The sequence below is a fragment of the Cupressus sempervirens genome, chromosome 6 (assembly GCF_028749045.1).
Source record: "Cupressus sempervirens isolate cs-2001-9-10 chromosome 6, ASM2874904v1, whole genome shotgun sequence".
Classification (NCBI taxonomy): domain Eukaryota; kingdom Viridiplantae; phylum Streptophyta; class Pinopsida; order Cupressales; family Cupressaceae; genus Cupressus; species Cupressus sempervirens.
This window is the reverse complement of record NC_143123.1, coordinates 202,678,197-202,694,779: the sequence shown is the minus strand read 5'-3', so window position 1 is coordinate 202,694,779 and position 16,583 is coordinate 202,678,197. Positions and strand designations below refer to the sequence as shown.

At 37.6% G+C, this 16,583-nt stretch overlaps 1 protein-coding gene across 2 annotated transcripts in view; it reads left to right on the top strand.

The window, feature by feature from the left end:
• The window catches only part of MET18 (ARM repeat superfamily protein), a 332,877-nt gene that overhangs the window by 134,173 nt on the left and 182,121 nt on the right, over positions 1 to 16,583 (top strand). For both annotated transcript variants that reach the window (XM_089787438.1, XM_089787437.1), the window contains exons 11-12: positions 13,937 to 14,316; positions 14,473 to 14,561. In XM_089787438.1, the coding sequence (XP_089643564.1) occupies positions 13,937 to 14,316; positions 14,473 to 14,561 (469 nt within the window). The remainder of the gene's footprint in view (positions 1 to 13,936; positions 14,317 to 14,472; positions 14,562 to 16,583) is intronic.

Here is a 16,583-nt window from a genome sequence, read left to right as displayed (position 1 = left end):
AATGTTTTCCGTAGGAGACTCCAGTAGTGTAGACGACAAAGATAAGGCGAGTTGAAGGTTTCAAACTCACAGTCGGAAGAGGAAATTTGAGTTGTAGTTTTGAAAGAGTGGTTCTTATCACCCAATATCGCTACTATGTATTATGAATTGTAGTGGGCCCCAAAATACACGCAGGTAGAGATCCAAGTATTGGAGTAAATGATATACAACAGGAGCCTATACTCGAAGAGGAAATCCAAATTATTTATTAATTGATTCGGTTCTTCCAACGGGCTATGAATATTGCTTATTCAAACTACCTTCAAAGTCGGGCCTGAAGGGAATTATTGAAGTGTGTCAGTGGAGAGTTAAAGACAAATTTGTAACTATTGTCCTTAGTCTCCATTGTTTACCGTATTGGGGTAAATGAATGAATCAATGCACACAGACAACAGATAAGAATAGCAGAACTCCTTGTATTATTCACATATGCCAAGACATTACATTATGCTTGAATGATGATTGCAATGATCCTAGAGGGTGTATATATACTTCCCGAAGAACCTTCCTAAAGGGGTCTGTCGGCTACATACAACATGTTGGCTACATAACAAGAACCTTCTTGAAGGGGCATTTACCGACGACATACACCTTGTCGGCTACACAATGTTTACCGATGACATCAAGCCCCCCAAAAATAAAAGTCATCTCCGGACGACAACACAACAAAACTCAAAACAATTACAAAATATCTGAGACAAATTAACAAACGAAATACATTAACTGACTAACTACAACAAGATAGATCTGCCTCATCACTTTCATATTCATCCCGTGCCTGGGCCAAATTGGTTTCCAACCCACGTTGCATTTGTAGCCTTTGCTAACATAATACTGTCTCCCTAGTCAAGTTGACCTGGATAGCCACCTGTGCCGCTTTCTCTACTTCCAACTCTGGGTACCCTGAGCCAAGTGTCGTTGAACTGCCTTCAACTGGATGATTAGCTCCTCCCGAGCTCTCTATACATCCACCAAGACAGCTTCACGTCCAAACACCTACTCCGAGCGCCTCAAAGCGTTACATCCCTCTCGAAAGGCTTGCTCCAGTGCTCTCCCCACCTTTGGTATGCAACCACTCCATGCTTGCAGCATTATTTTATATCGCCATACGACAAACTTTATTGATGCCTCCAGGAAGTACGGTGCCTCCAAAAAGTATGGTGCCTCCAGGAATGTTTCCTCCAGGAATGATGCCTCTAGGAATGATGCCTCTAGGAACACTGTCCGGGTTGGAACTCGTTTAGTTTCAGGTGTTTATCATGCCACGCTTTGTGCTTGGTCTATGTCACCTTCATGGCCCATTGTGCCTGCAATTGTCGTTCATCAAGTTTATTTACGTTGCACGATCTCTCCCTCAAGTTTTCCATATTGCCCAGTGTGTTCTCGACACTCGGTACCATGAATTCCGTCGGCTGCCACTCCTTGCCGTCAATAACTGTAGTCTTGATTTTAGAACCTTCACTCCATACTGCTGAAGCTTTTATTAAACCCTTCCTCTTTGTTTCCTGTGTAGACCGTATGATGTGTTTTCCTTGCTGCCGACACCTTTCTACCATATTCCTGTTTCGACATAACATTTTCTTTCTGCGCGATCGTAGGGTGGAATCTTTCCTTTTTTTGGGTTCGGACTGTATGTTCTTCCCTTCAGCTTCAGTTCTAACTGCCTTTCCTTCTTCCGCTTCTCTGTATTCTTTCAGACATTTATTTTTCTCTTTTTTCTCACCTTCGTCAACCCTTAACATATTACAGCTCGGAGAGAGCTCGTAATCCTCCATCTACTAGTGGAAAAGGCCGTTCAAGGAGTCTAGGTTGTCCTCATTCGACCCTCCTTCCAGTCTCAATACTCCCTCTTCATTAGGTTCCATTCTCTTCTTCCCCTCGTCATCCGCCCCACCTTCGCCTTCGAAATCTGACGACACTGCCTCCTCACCTACTATTTGTGTGTGTAAATCAATAGTGAATCGTCCTCCCCTACTTTCCATTGATAGTGTATTCTTCTTTTAGTCATGCTTCACCTTTGCTTTTACCAACCATCCTTGGTTCAGAATGGCGTCATATCCTCTCCTCTTTAGTGGGATGACGACGAAATCGAGTAGGAACGACTGTGTTCCAATAGTCACTGGTTGTGCCATCAGGATTCCCAATGGTTTGATCCCATGCTGGTCTGCTGTTAGCAATTGGAATGTAGGTGGCCACAACGTCGGCTGTCCCAACCTCTTCCAAGTGTCCTTCGGTAACACATTCACATTGGACCCTTCGTCCACAATTGTGTCTGTCAGAATAGTTCCCTGAATTCCCATCTCGACTACCGCTGGATGTCGTCTAGATGTGAGGGCTAGTAGCATTGGGTCCTCCGCACGTGCTCTAGTTTTCTTCTCCCTTCCTTGTTCTTTTGATAATTTAGCAGCGGGAGCAATGTTCGTGAGTGCCAATCAGAGTTGAGGCATTGTGAGCAGCAAATCATTTATCTTGACTGACACTTCGATTTATAATATTTGTCGAACATCGATGTTCTGTTCCGCGCAGTTTCTTGCTAAGGTACCAGTAGTGTCCTTCAAGTGTGCTTTCTCCGCCCGCGTCGCCTTCTCAATTTTCGGCCATGCTTCCTCTGATCTCTTCTTTTCCTCGGTTAGGTGGGGGTACAATTTTGCTTGCTTCTGTGTGATTGCCAGAACCTCCTCTTCGTCCGTCCCGATGGTGATCAAATTTACTCCTGATTTCAGGCACTTGGCATCTTCATGATCTCCCGGACCGCACCATTTGCATAACAACTTTGGTGCACTTGCCGTTGTATAGTCTCGAGCAAAGTGGCCCCACAAATTGCATGCTTGGCATTGAACCATCAGCCGTTCATTCGCATTGTACTGAATTCGACTGCGGCTTCCATTATTATTATTGACATTGTTGTTGTTTTTGCCTCGTCTATTATTTCTATACCCTCTCGAGGTGGCACCCTCCGTATTGGTGTTTCTGCTCCCTCCTGACACGAAAGCCTCCTGTGTCAGAAACACTTGTTGAGATCCTCTTGTTTTCATATTGAAGGGGAATTCTTTTGTGGAATGTCCCATGATCTGGTAGATCTCGCAGAACTGGTTCTTCGGACAGGATCCCTTCGTATGGCCTTCTGTCTTGCAGTCTGTGCACCATAGCTCATTTCCCTTGGTCTCCTTATGCATGTTCTTAAATTCTTTCATTATTCGGATCATATCTTTTTGGATGGCTCGGACCTTCTTGTTGCCCTTTTCATCATCGCTGCTCTCTTCTTCCGAAGATGCTTCGTCATTTGACTCGGATGAGCTACTCTTCTTCTTTTTTGTTTTCTGCTCACTTTCTAAGTTCATCGCCCGATTGTATGCTTCAGTGTATGATGATGGTAGTACAATCTTCATTTTCTTTCGTAACTTCGGACGTAGTCCTTCAACGAACCATCTCTTTTGCAACCCATCAGCCGACTTATTTTCCATTTTATTTATCAAGTCTTTTAATTTCCTGGCGTATACTCGGACTGTTTCATTCTTCCCCTGTTTTGTGTTGTATATCTCCGCTACGATCTCGTTGTCGTCGTGCAATAGTTGAAATTCCATAATAAACTCCTTTTTAATGTTGTCCCAATTGTTTAACTTTTGGGGAACAATATCAACAAACCAATCAATTGCAACACCTCATAGGGTGGTTGGAAACTGCCGGACCCATTTGTTTGTATTTGTGATGCCATTTGTCCTCCAAATCGTTTCGCATGTTTTACAATGTTGGATTGGATCAACTGCTCCATCACCATCAAATTTTGGCAATTTTTCTTTTGGTCTTGCCATTATTATTGGATGTTGTGTAGGGGCGTTGTTTGGTACTACGACACCGACATTCTGTACTCCGGCACCGATGCTTTGTATTCCAGTGCCAACCCTTTGTATCCCGACACCAATGCTTTGTATTCCGACACCAACGCTTTGCTCTCTGGTGCCAACCCTTTGTATTTCGGCACCAACGCTTTGCTCTCTGGTACCAACGCTTTGTATCCCGACACCAATGCTTTGTATTCCGACACCAACGCTTTGCTCTCCGGTACCAACGCTTTGGATTCTGGCACCAACGCTTTGGATTCTGGCACCAACGCTTTCCTCTCCGGTACCAACGCTTTGTATCCTGACAGCAATGCTTTGTATTCCGACACCAACGCTTTGCACTCCGGCACCAACGCTTTGTATTCCGACACCAACGCTTTGTATTCTGACACCAACGCTTTGCACTCCAGCACCAACGCTTTGTATCCCGACACCAACGCTTTGTATTCCGACAGCTGTGCTTTTTGGTGAAGAAGGGTCTTCGTTAAGCGAATTTATCCGTTCTGGAAGTGTATCGCGGACGAAGAGTTCACTCCACGCTCGTGCTCCCTCGGCACTCCGAGCCGTGCGAGTTAGTTCCCTTCCGTCTGGATTCTCTTCTCTTGGCGAATATCGGTTCAAAAACTCCTCCCTTGCTTCTTCCACCAACTCCACTTGCTATTGAGTCTCCTCCAACAATTCCTCAGTGCTTCTGTGTCCGTCGACAATCTTCCGGAACCTCGTTCTGCGTTCGGCTTGCTGTGCCAAAATTAGATTTCCTTGTGCTGTTCGTATTTCATCCTTTTCTTTAAGCTTATTCTTATTCTTGTTCAGCTGATTCAGCATTAGTCTTCATTCCTCTGCCTTTCTAGGTCCATCGGGAAACGGCACCAAATGTTTACCGTATTGGGGTAAATGAATGAATCAATGCACACAGACAACAGATAAGAACAACAGAACTCCTTGTATTATTCGCATAGGCCAAGACATTACATTATGCTTGAATGATGATTATAGTGATGTCGAAGGGTGTATATATACTTCCCAAAGAACCTTCCCGAAGGGGTCTGTCGGCTACATACAACATGTTGGTTACATAACAAGAACCTTCTCGAAGGGGCATTTACCGACGACACACCCTGTTGGCTACATAATGTTTATCGACGACATCCATTCAAAGTTGGGCAAATTTAATATTGTGTCTATGTCCTTGGTGGTTGTATGTTGTACTTTGTGATTCCTATGACCATATAAGAGTTTGGCACAGTTAGTTGTATGCCGTAATTAGCAGAGCATTTGTTAGTTTGGGTTTGAAGCTTTGAAGAGAAGAGACTGTTTATGATCTATAGTCGACTCGTTGATGTAACGGCAATAACCAGTGTTGTGGTTTTTTGTATTTTGATGCATTACTTAAACTGTAAGTGGCGCAGCGAAAATATTGGAGAGAATAATTGTTATTGACAGGAGCAGTTATGCAGTTGAAGGCTATTTTAATCACTCGTCATTTAAAGTTTGGGTAAAAAATATTTGACAAATGGTTTGTATAATACAGGGGAATAATTAAAGACTAGATATTTGGACGAGACTTTTGTTAGATAGAGTTTCGTGAATGTGCGCCTGAAATTTGGGTGTACACTCATTAATGAATAAATAAATTACAAATGTTGGCAAGGGTGAGATGAAACTTTCGGGGGCTCTATAGGGCAAAGACAATGGAATTGAAATAAACTATCATCATCCTAAACCATATTTGGAGTGTGTGCAACATTGAACAAGTTGTATTGCAAGTTGGGAGCACCCCTGATATGTTTCTTATACACATGATATAAATTGAGAGGAACCGTCCAAGATGACACTGTAAGACGATGAGCTGCTTCAACATGACAATAATGAGATGCATGCTTTAAAGAATCAGCTGAAAGTTAGTGAAGACATGGTTGTGACATCTTTGGTACATTATGACAATACTTAGAGAAAAATTTAAGAATCTATATAGGAAGGCTCAAAAGGGAGTGGAAGGAGATTGGCTTGTTGCTGATTTGCACTTGAGTAGAGGAAAGAATGAGGTTATGGAGCTCAACATAGAACTTAAGTATGCTCATAAGGCATTGGATGATACGCAAATTTCTTGTTAGAAAGCAGAAAATCAGGTTAGGATTACAAATCATTCTTGAGAGCATGAGAGTAAAAAGAGGCAAGAGATTTTCCAAGAAGTAATTAATGAACTTGATAGCATTCAGCAGACTTATGACTTGGATAGTTGTCCCAAAAGGCCAAGTACCAAAACTTCAGATCACATTCAGCTTGTAGACAACCCTTTGTTTGAAGTAGATGCTGATTGGATAATGGAGAACCCGCTGTTTGAGTCCGATGATGACACACTCATTGATTTTGGTCAGGAGTTCTGGATTGACAATTGTTGCAACCAAGAGGCTGCTGCCTTGACAGAGGGACATAACGCTGATTACAAATCAGCCTAGGATATAGATGTAGCGAGCAGTATAGCTAGAGTGCATATAGTGAGAGGGGCAGCGTTGTGGTAGTTGAGTAGTTGGAGTATTCCACCTACAATGGGCAGAAAGCAGCAATATAGTTGTTACTAAATTTCTACACACGCTGAAATTTAGTTCTGATTACAAAGGTTTCATACAATTACATAAACATTTTACATCTTAATTCAGTTCGTGCATATTGAGATCATGTTCATTATGTGCCAAAAGAATAGATAATGTCCTTGTATTATTCATCATAACAATACAATTGATATTTACTATCATTGAACAATGAAATGATTTAAAAGCTGAAAGTAAAATGTTTCTCACACAATTGATTGTGAGAGTAGCCCCTAGACTGCTGCTATGAGTTCCTACTTTTTGAAAATAAATAACATAATAGAATTAAAGAGCAAGGAAAGGGTCATGGGCACTAGTCATTGCCTGTAATGACTGGTTGATTTGTGTCTTCTCTTTCTCGCTTGATTGTTGTCTTGCATCACATTTCCTCCAAGCTTCCAAATCCTGCATGATAAGAGGGAAAATGTTAGATCCAATGGATCTAAGCAATACTAGTATCTCACCTTTCCATCTCTTCCGTATTCCTAAGATGCTACACATTTTCATGAAATAGGAACACATACCAACAATAAAAGAAGCAAACAATCATATCAAAACTCTTTATTACTAAGGTGTTTGTTCACTGTGCAGTGTCCTGTTTCTAATAAGTATGCGGATATAACAGTAGGCTCCCACAAGGGTTTTTGAGCCCAGCGTACTCATTACAAATAGGATATATGAAGCTGCTCAATTTTTGGCCTCAACATATATACAACAGAGAGGATGGCATTCAAAAGTGACAAAGAAATGTGATGAGTACAGCTTCAGGACCATCTAAGAACAAGGACAAGAAAGGGCAAAGTAAACGCAGAGTCAAAGGAGGATATCGGAGATGCATACAGGAATTGTTTTATACGTCCAAAGATACAATGATAGGTAAACAAGTAAGTGAGGAACACATTCAAAAAGTGACCAGCAATGTACTCATGAAAATGCGAAGTTATCAACAGGGAGATGGAACAGTTCAAAAATGCATTTTGGTTTCTATGCTTGGGTAATTTATATCTGATAATGTGTTAGATATCTTTCAGATCTACAAATAAAGGAGATTGCAGCGATGTATAGTCATAAGTCAAGGACATATTACGAGAGAATGTGACAGCCTCAATCCACTAGGAGCCACAATCTGAAACAAAATGGTCATGACTATAATCATCAAATACAGACAAGTAATGAGTCCAAATGATCATAACAATAGAGTTCTGGTCATATGAATAGTGCATCTAGAGGCAGAGAAACATATAAATATTCATAGAGCTATCAAATCATATGATCCTACAAAGAAAGATAGATACAAAGCGAAATGCGTGCAGGTGTCATTAATAATCAACAATTAAAGAGTATAAATATGTGAGTAGTGAGGGGATATCATGATTGTTGCAAATCACAAAGGTGTGTGTCACAGTAATAAGAACAAGGCAAAGTGAAAATGACACAATGCATTAGTAGTGAACTTGTACATTAGTTGCTATAGGAAGATACTATTCAGTTATATCATAGAGTAATAAAATGCTTTCGAAACAGAATGACAGTTTCACATAAGAAAAGAATGCATGCACTCATCATTGAACAACTATCTTTCAAGAGGATGCTAAGTACAGTTGGAGATCTCTTAAAGTGCAATGAAAGGAGCAGCGATACAAATGGATAGCAACAAGGAGTTTCCAAGCGATGAGCAACAAATATTTAACATGGTACCAAGATCAATGATCCATATAAGAAGTTACAGAGCTCAAACCCTCGCGATATCTCATTAGTACCCAAATAAATACTAAATGTAAGTGGCTTTCATAATAGGGTCAACTTTTATTTGCAAACTCTCATTTTCAAGGTGTCATGGTCACGTCCAAAGCAGAGGGGTTTCAATCTTCAAAATTTGAGCAGCACAGAAGAGCTAAGTCCAGTTTTTTTTTTTTTTTACAATTTTCAGCAAAGGCTGTCATGGTGAGCTTTTATACAGATATTTGAAGAGATTCAATTATTAAACTTCTAGTTTCTTTCCAACTTCAAAATTGAAAAGACCAATCATTTCCAGAATGTCTAAGAGAAATAGTAACTGTTCATAAATAGGAAAGAAAAATGTTGTCATTTCTTTCATACATGATGCAGAATTTTTGACAGTAAAAACCCCGATACAATTTTCAGAAAAGGCTGTGATAAAAGCTTTTAAAATCTCTAGTTTTCTCAAACAGGAAAATGCTCTCCAGCAGTAGTGAGATCACACGGAAAAAATGCCTAGAAAATGCTTGGATTTGAACCCCAAAAGCTCCAAAAAGCTTCAGTGACTTGTTTTCTTTTCCTTCTATGGCAGCCAACGAATGGAAAAAGAACAGATTTGAAGGAAAATGCAGAAAAAAGGAGTAGAAATCGCACAAAAGATCACCTTTCTTTCATGGAAAAACCTTCATTTTCTTCTATTATAGCAGCCCAGCAAGTAAAGACAATGAAAAACGAATGGTCTTTGCTTCCAGCAGCAGTGAGATCACACGAAAAATTGCCCAAAAAGTCCAGATTCGAGCTACAAAATGTCATCACACAGGCTCTAGCAAACCCTCATTTTTTCTCATGGGGGCAGTAGAGCCTTCTCCAAATAATGAAAGTGTGAAGATGAAATGCTTTAATGTCATTTTAGGTTTCATATGCTCTTAGAAGCTTCTTCTTTCGTTCAGCATTTGTGAGAAATGTTTTGGTTTAATATTTCCTAAAGTCTATTGTTCCTATCTCGTGGATGTCCCTTACGAATGCCAAACGTGGTCTTTCAAAACTTTACCTTCTATAAGGTATATGGAATGCCAAATATTCTTGCCTAGACCTGTCAAAGGTAAAATGAATGTTTTAATTCTATCACTTTCAAATATTTAGTATACTATTTATTATTTTTTTATGTATTGATTATATTAATGAGATTATTAAGTGATGTTTTTAGAGTCACTTTAATAATGTCATCAATCTAATCAATATTTTAAATAATAATAATAATAAATAGTATAATAAATATTTTCATCTTTTGTACTTATGTCACTTATTAATAATATTACATAGTCTATAATTATTTTTAATATATGTTATCAGTTGTATTAATAATGTTATTGAGTGATTTAACTTATCACTTAATAATATTATTAATACAATAATTATATATATTATATATATTATAACTAAATAAACGAATAAAGAATTATGGATTATGTATTATTATTATTAATTTGATATAAGTATCAAAAGCTTTTATGATTCATTTATTTAATTAATATTTTAATATTTACTAGATAAATGAATTAGTAATTAACTGTAAAGTTATTATATTTCAGAGACTTTTGGAGGTCTTTTTGGAGATAATATTGCATTTATAAGGGGTCTTTATGATGATATTATCAAGCCATGACTTTTGGGTCACTTCTGCCCCTTTTTGAAGACTTTTGAGGGGCTCAATTTTGGCCTTTGAGACTGAATTCGACCAAGAGGTTGGTGTCTTGTATTTATGATGCAGTTGGCTGTAAAATGCATAAGTATGAGCTTTGGGCTCATTTGTAAGGGGATTTGATTATGCAAGTGAACTTTTGTGACATATCTGTCCTTGGTATACTCTTTGCAGAATTTTGTAACTTAGCTTGGAAATTAACTACATAGTGACTAAATTTTTTGGAGTAAGTCTTTTTGTAGTTTTAACCTTCTTTTCTTTCTGTATCTTTGTGTTCAATGCATGATTGATGAAGTTAATCTGTGAATTTAGCATTTCTTATTGTTTTGTATTAGCTAGTGCCTTTTTACAGAAGTGCATGTTGTTTGCAGGTCGTAGTTTGTGTCCACAATACTGTTAAGTAAAAAGTCTATATTTCTTAACTATTATTTTCAGGGCCTGATTGTTAAATACTCATGCAAACCTATATAGAAGAGAATTTTTTCACCTACATGATACAACCTTGCAAGATTGAGACCAGTTACTTGTTATGTCATCATTTTTGGTGTATCACCTTTTCAATTTATAAGTTCGTTTCATTTTTCTTCTATCTCTTTTCCTCTCAAGTTTCAAGTTTGTGTTTTAAGAGCAAATAGGTGATTATCCTTAAGGAATCAAGCTAGAACCCGAAGATTCACTCCTATTTCTGGTACAACCACTACTCAGGAGTGTTTCCAAGTTTCTCAAAGAGATTGAATTTTAGGATTTAGTCAGGGTGCAACTTTTAGAGATAACAATAGTACAAATAGTTGGGAAGATGGATAACCCTTTTGTTTGTGGGATGCATGAGGAACATTCCCATGGTTCGTAATGTTTCCAGGAGTTGGTTGGCACACAATTGAGTTCCCACAATTATTTGACCACAGTGGTGCTTGTGATCTCAATTGGAGTAAGTTTCTCAGTCAGATTGGGGATCTTCTTGTATACGATGGTAGCACACATTATTTTGTTCTGGTTGAATATGCACATAGGATGGTTGGGATCCAGGTGTTGACCGTATGTATATATGGCATTTGTAGTTATACACAATTTTAGATTGGATGCAATGATGATCAAAGTTGTGCGACCTATAGATGCAGCGACATTTCATAGATTAACATGGGATCCAGGGATCTGGTTGACAGAAGGATTGCATTTTGACACCTTGCTTAGTAGTGTGGCAGCATTTGTTTTCAAATTGGGCAAAAGAGCTACCTACAAATTCATATGGGATCTTGGTACTGATTGCTTGATGACAAGCAATCTCGGGGAGGGAAGATTTGTAATGTCCCCTTTTTGGGATATTAGGAAATTTAAATACATTCATATAATACTAAAATTGACTATGAGAGCATGAATTAGAATTATAAAAGGTCAATTTAATAGTATAAAGTGGATTAAAAGTGACAAGAAGGGATAAGACGAAAAGACAGGAAAAGAGTCAAAGAGTCACAACTTTGAGGATTAAAAGGAGAGAGACTTATTCATTTGGATTATGCTTGGTTTATGATTCAGATTTCAGTTTCTCTCTTGCAAGAGTTATTCGGAATGTTTCAGCTTTCATCCAGCGTGAGGACGTAAACCTCATGCTAGTAGATAGTGGACACAAATCCATTATCTGTGGTCACATCAAGTGTCTCGCGTGTGCTTACAGGTTCTTTTCTTAGTATCTATTCTGACTGTAAAACTGTGTTTAAGATAGAACTTTTTGAATGCTGGTTATTGTATTGCTGATGTATAATGCAATAAACATATTTCAAGGTATTTTATGAGAATCTACGGTTTTATATTGTTGATTTATAATGCATCTTCATATGTTCATGTTTTGAGAACTATCTTGAGATAAAATCGAGAAAATATCCATTGGGGATATCTTGAGCATTAGCATTGTCTTTCATGACTTGGACTACATTTGTAGCCTCACCATCCCAATTGATTTCATGAGGATATTGGAAATGAAATTGCATCTTTCACTTGCTCCTCACCACCCGCTGCTTTCAACAATGTCGCTCCTTTAGAGGAAATTGCAATTACATTGGTCAATTGCCTATTCTTGCAATCTTTCCATCCATCAGAAGTGATGGATGCACCTATTTTTGTCCATGTATCCTTTATAACTTGCAATTGTGTCTCTACAAAGGCTTTCTCCTTCGCCAATGAGGTGGTTTGCAGTTTTTCATATCTGGGACTGACATAATTAGGAGTTGTATTGGAGGTAGTCATCGACTCCCGCCAATGAGGTAATATAACAAGGTTGAATGGAAGCCCATTGGTATTATTTCAATGAGCAACACTTTGATCAATAACCTCTCTAATTTCATTTTTGAAGGTTGCATCCAACGGGCCTATTTCTTGTGTAATAATTTGTGGTTCAAAAGGTGGTGGCGTTGGCAAGAAAGGATATGCTTGTCTTGTCCATTTCCCCTTGTTCTCGAGCATATTGCAGAATTAGATGATTTGGAGTCTGTCCCCATCTTTCCCTTCACAAGGTTTCTATCCTCTTCTAGTGGTGGGAATGAAGTGAGCTTTTGCTCGAAAGTATGAGCTTGAATATTTTGCATTGTAGTGTTTACACCACCAAAGAAATCTTATATCACCAAGCATTGCTCTAATCACTATTGTTTAATGCTAAAGTGGTAAATTTGCATCAATTTTAAAAGGGTTCCCTCAGGCAATTGAACTAGATCCTCCACTTCCACTTCCAGCCATTGTGTGTGACTTTGAATAATGAGTCTGAAATGGAAAAGAAAACTCACTACATTTTGCAAAAAAGTTAATTGAAACAAATCAACATTATAACCGCTTAATATGCATACAAAGTAGAAAAATGTACTCAAAACTTATTAAAAAAATATAAAAAATCTTAATTTTTTAAATTATTAATTTTGAAAATTTCATTAAACAAGATGAAAATTCAGTCACTTTTGACCACTAAATCTGCTTTCCCCAATGATTCCTAAGCCTTTGATGTGTGTCTTAGTCCTCTGTAGCACTCACCTTCGAAGAAAAATGCTACAACTGAAGAACAAAGTAAAATGGTGATAAATGCTTGACAGATGAATGAAATAACATAAAATGATCAAATGCGTGCTTTAAGGTCAAAATTAGGGTTTCAGAGAGGTTTTTAGATTTAAGAAAGTAAAAAATGGCACATGGGGCCTGTTTTGGGTGCCCAGGGCCTTGGGTGCCTTTGGGTTTTGGCTGGATTCAGCCCAGGTCTCTCTTGGGTAGCTGGGTTCCTTGTGGGCAGGATCCACAAGGAGCCTTGTCGACTGGGAAAACCCGGACGGAACCCAGCCAGCTCCTGGAAGGAACCAGGAGCAGGACAACACCAGAACCAGATTCTGAGCTTATTTTGAAGAATATGGTATCTTTGGTTTCATGGCGTGTCTGAATGTTCAAGCAAGCTTCTGCACTTCTTGTATGCTGAAATCTGTAATTAGTGTATTACAGATAAAAAAAATTAAAAAGCATCAGTAAAAACTGTAAATATTTCGACCATGATACTGTTGGCCACATGTGCGGGCAGTTCTTTATGAAAGATGGTTATATGATCATGTTTATAGGTCAGTTCAAACTCTCCACAATGGGTCTAAGTCCAAGGCTAGCAACTGTTAGTAAGTAAACCTTTCTTCTCAATATGTATGGTAAGATGTTTATTTGTTGTCTAATCTTATGTTTGGTATTGACATTCTTGTTTGGTCTTGTAAAGTTTGCATGTTTATACATTTTTTAAAAGCTTAACATGTTTATGCCTTGTTCTATATATGCAGAATAATCCAAGTCATTACTTTTTATCCCATGTTTTAATTGAATGTAGAACTCTGTTAAACTTTTGTTTTGTCGACAAGTTTCGTCATTCTTTTAAATTCTTTACCCTAGCACAAAAGATATTTTGGGAACTTATTTTTTGGTTTACTGTGTTAACTTGATTTTCTATATTTAAAAATTTACACTCATTACCAGATGGGTTTTATTATTTATAAAAATGAGATACTAAAACATATCCTGTTTAAAATTGGCAGTCGCTGGGCTACAGGCATTGGCTACATTTCCAGGACATTTTTCACCTCTGACTGAGGACCAGTACAGAAACATATTGTCGTTTTTGGTGTCTATCCTGTTGAAACAACATGAACAGATGCTCTTATGGGAACAAGTGCTTGGGGCACTTGTTAGGATTGGCATGTCACAGGAGAAGTTCAATGACCTGACAAAGATATATTGTTTCTTGGATGTTGTAATTGTGGAACTACTTTCTCAACTGTCTATTGACAACTTATCAATACCTATATTACTGAATTTGAAAGCAATCACAGCTATAAGCAAGTCAACCACTTCAGCAATAAAACGAGTTCTCCAAGGGTTTCGGGAAGTGATATCTACATACCTCTTGTTAGCAGCTGTATGTTTTTTTCTCAAATGCCAGAATATTCTATATAAAAGAAATGACAGATCAACAGTTAAAATATGTTTTCTGTGTTGTGTCACTGATCTAATATAAGGTTTTTACGTGGTATTATTTTTCAGGCCTTGACTTTTCTTATTTCTTTTATGTAAGGTCAATTGTGGAGAAGGGGAGGGAGGTGAAAAATCCATGGAAGTTGTGATTAATATTTTCGATTGCCTTTCAAAGGAATTGCTTTCTTGGTATGCTTCCTTAATATTCTTATGTTTTCAGTGTCATAAACTTATGATCTTAAGTTTGATGACACTTAAAGTTGTATTCTAGTTTTAATTAATTAGTTCAATTTCCTAAAGATCAACATTGACAGCTAGCAATGGCAATATATATCAAAGAATTGAGATTGCCATATTTTAATATAAAATCTGGACATAACTGTGGAATCATTTTTGTTTCCTAACATAAATATATATTAGCTATATTTTAAGGGAACACATATTTGTAGTTTTTAAAATAAATTAGAACTCTGTTGATTTTCGGGATCTGCAACAAAGATGATTTATTTTTCTGTAAGAATGAGAGCAAACTTTTGAGTCGCTAGTTGATATGGTTTCTTTTTAGATGTCCACCAGTGTCGAAACTGTATACCATTTTTAGCTTTATTTATTTTTGATAATGCTTGTAGATATCTGTCCCGCTTCTATTACTGTAATCAATGGAAGAGAATATTCATCCTCATTAAGCTTTACATGTGCACCATGTTACAACACATCTATTATTAATATTTTGCTAGCTGTGTTAAGTTTCTAATCTGGTAATGTTCCAGCATTGCCACCATGTCTCTTATGTGTGATTTCACTAGGAAAGATCTGGTCGAAAAGTGGGTTTAGCCCATTAAATAACTGCAGTGCACCTAATTTCATATAACCGTTTTAAAAAGTAACCTTATATTTCACAAGTATACCAGAAATTAAGGAACATCATGTTGTAAAAACAGATAATGCAATAGATAACACAATATATTCTGGGAAAGATGTAAATTTGGGAGAGATCTATTGTACTTTTGTAAGATTCAATGCATTATTGAAATTTCTCAGAATTAACTTTCCTTGGCAACTGCCATGATATTGCAAGTTGAAAATGATATATAACCAATGCAAGGCATTTATAGTCAACTTCTTGAAGAGACAGCCTGCTACCCGACTAACCTGAACAGAATTGCATGTTTCCACCAGCACTAGCTGAATTTATTGAGTTCCCCTTATCATGTTCCCAATTGAAAGGTCTGGTTTGATGTGTTGGAAAAAAAACCGTCCTTTTGACACTATTAATTAATAAATGTATTATTAATTAAATAACTCTAAATAATTTAACAAAAATAGTGTTATGCTTAATAAATAGTAAATATTGTTATTTTGTGTTGAGATCAACTGCTGACCAGTTTGGCTGTCACTTATAAAGGAAGAAGGCAATATCAATTCGAATCATCACGAAATATAAGCAATTGGCTTGAGCACATTTGGGACTACCTGGGACAAGATCCTCAGGTGGTACTCTCCAAACCAGAGGACACCCTCGCCTGGTTATCTCTTTGCAACATTAGTCTATTTCCTATGTCAATTCCACCTCTAGGTGAATGTCATTAGAATTTATATTGCATCTTCATTGCACCTAGCCCCTAGGAAAGGAGAAGTATCATGTCACATAAAAGTGTGAGAACATTATGGTAAAATGTTCTATGTCTTATTCAATGGGCTTACATCATTTTATATAAAAGGCTATATGCAGTTTGGTAACTGCATCTCTATAACTGATATAAACTATTTTGTAACTGATAGACAGTTACTATATCAATGCTATTATGCCAACATTCGCTCCCTTAATACATTGATCCTAAAGACATCAAAAACACCTTACTATCCCCCCTTAAGGCTCACATAACAAAACATGCTGATTACATAATTTGAATACATATTTTGAGAAAATGTTCTTCTGAAGTAACAAATCCTAAACCAAGCAAGGCTCCATCAAGCTGCCCTGTGACCTTGGAAAAGTTTTAGCTTCAAGCTGTGTTCTTAAATCCAAAGTCTTGAATTATTCAACAATGATTCGTAAGAGATGCGAGAGATCTCTATCATTTTTTAGTGACCGCAAAAGGTATAATTCTCGATCATATACTCTGAAGCTCGCTCAACAACAATCGATATTGAGCACAAGATCAAGTCTTAAACTTGTCTCCAAAATAAATCTTCAAAAGTTATACATTC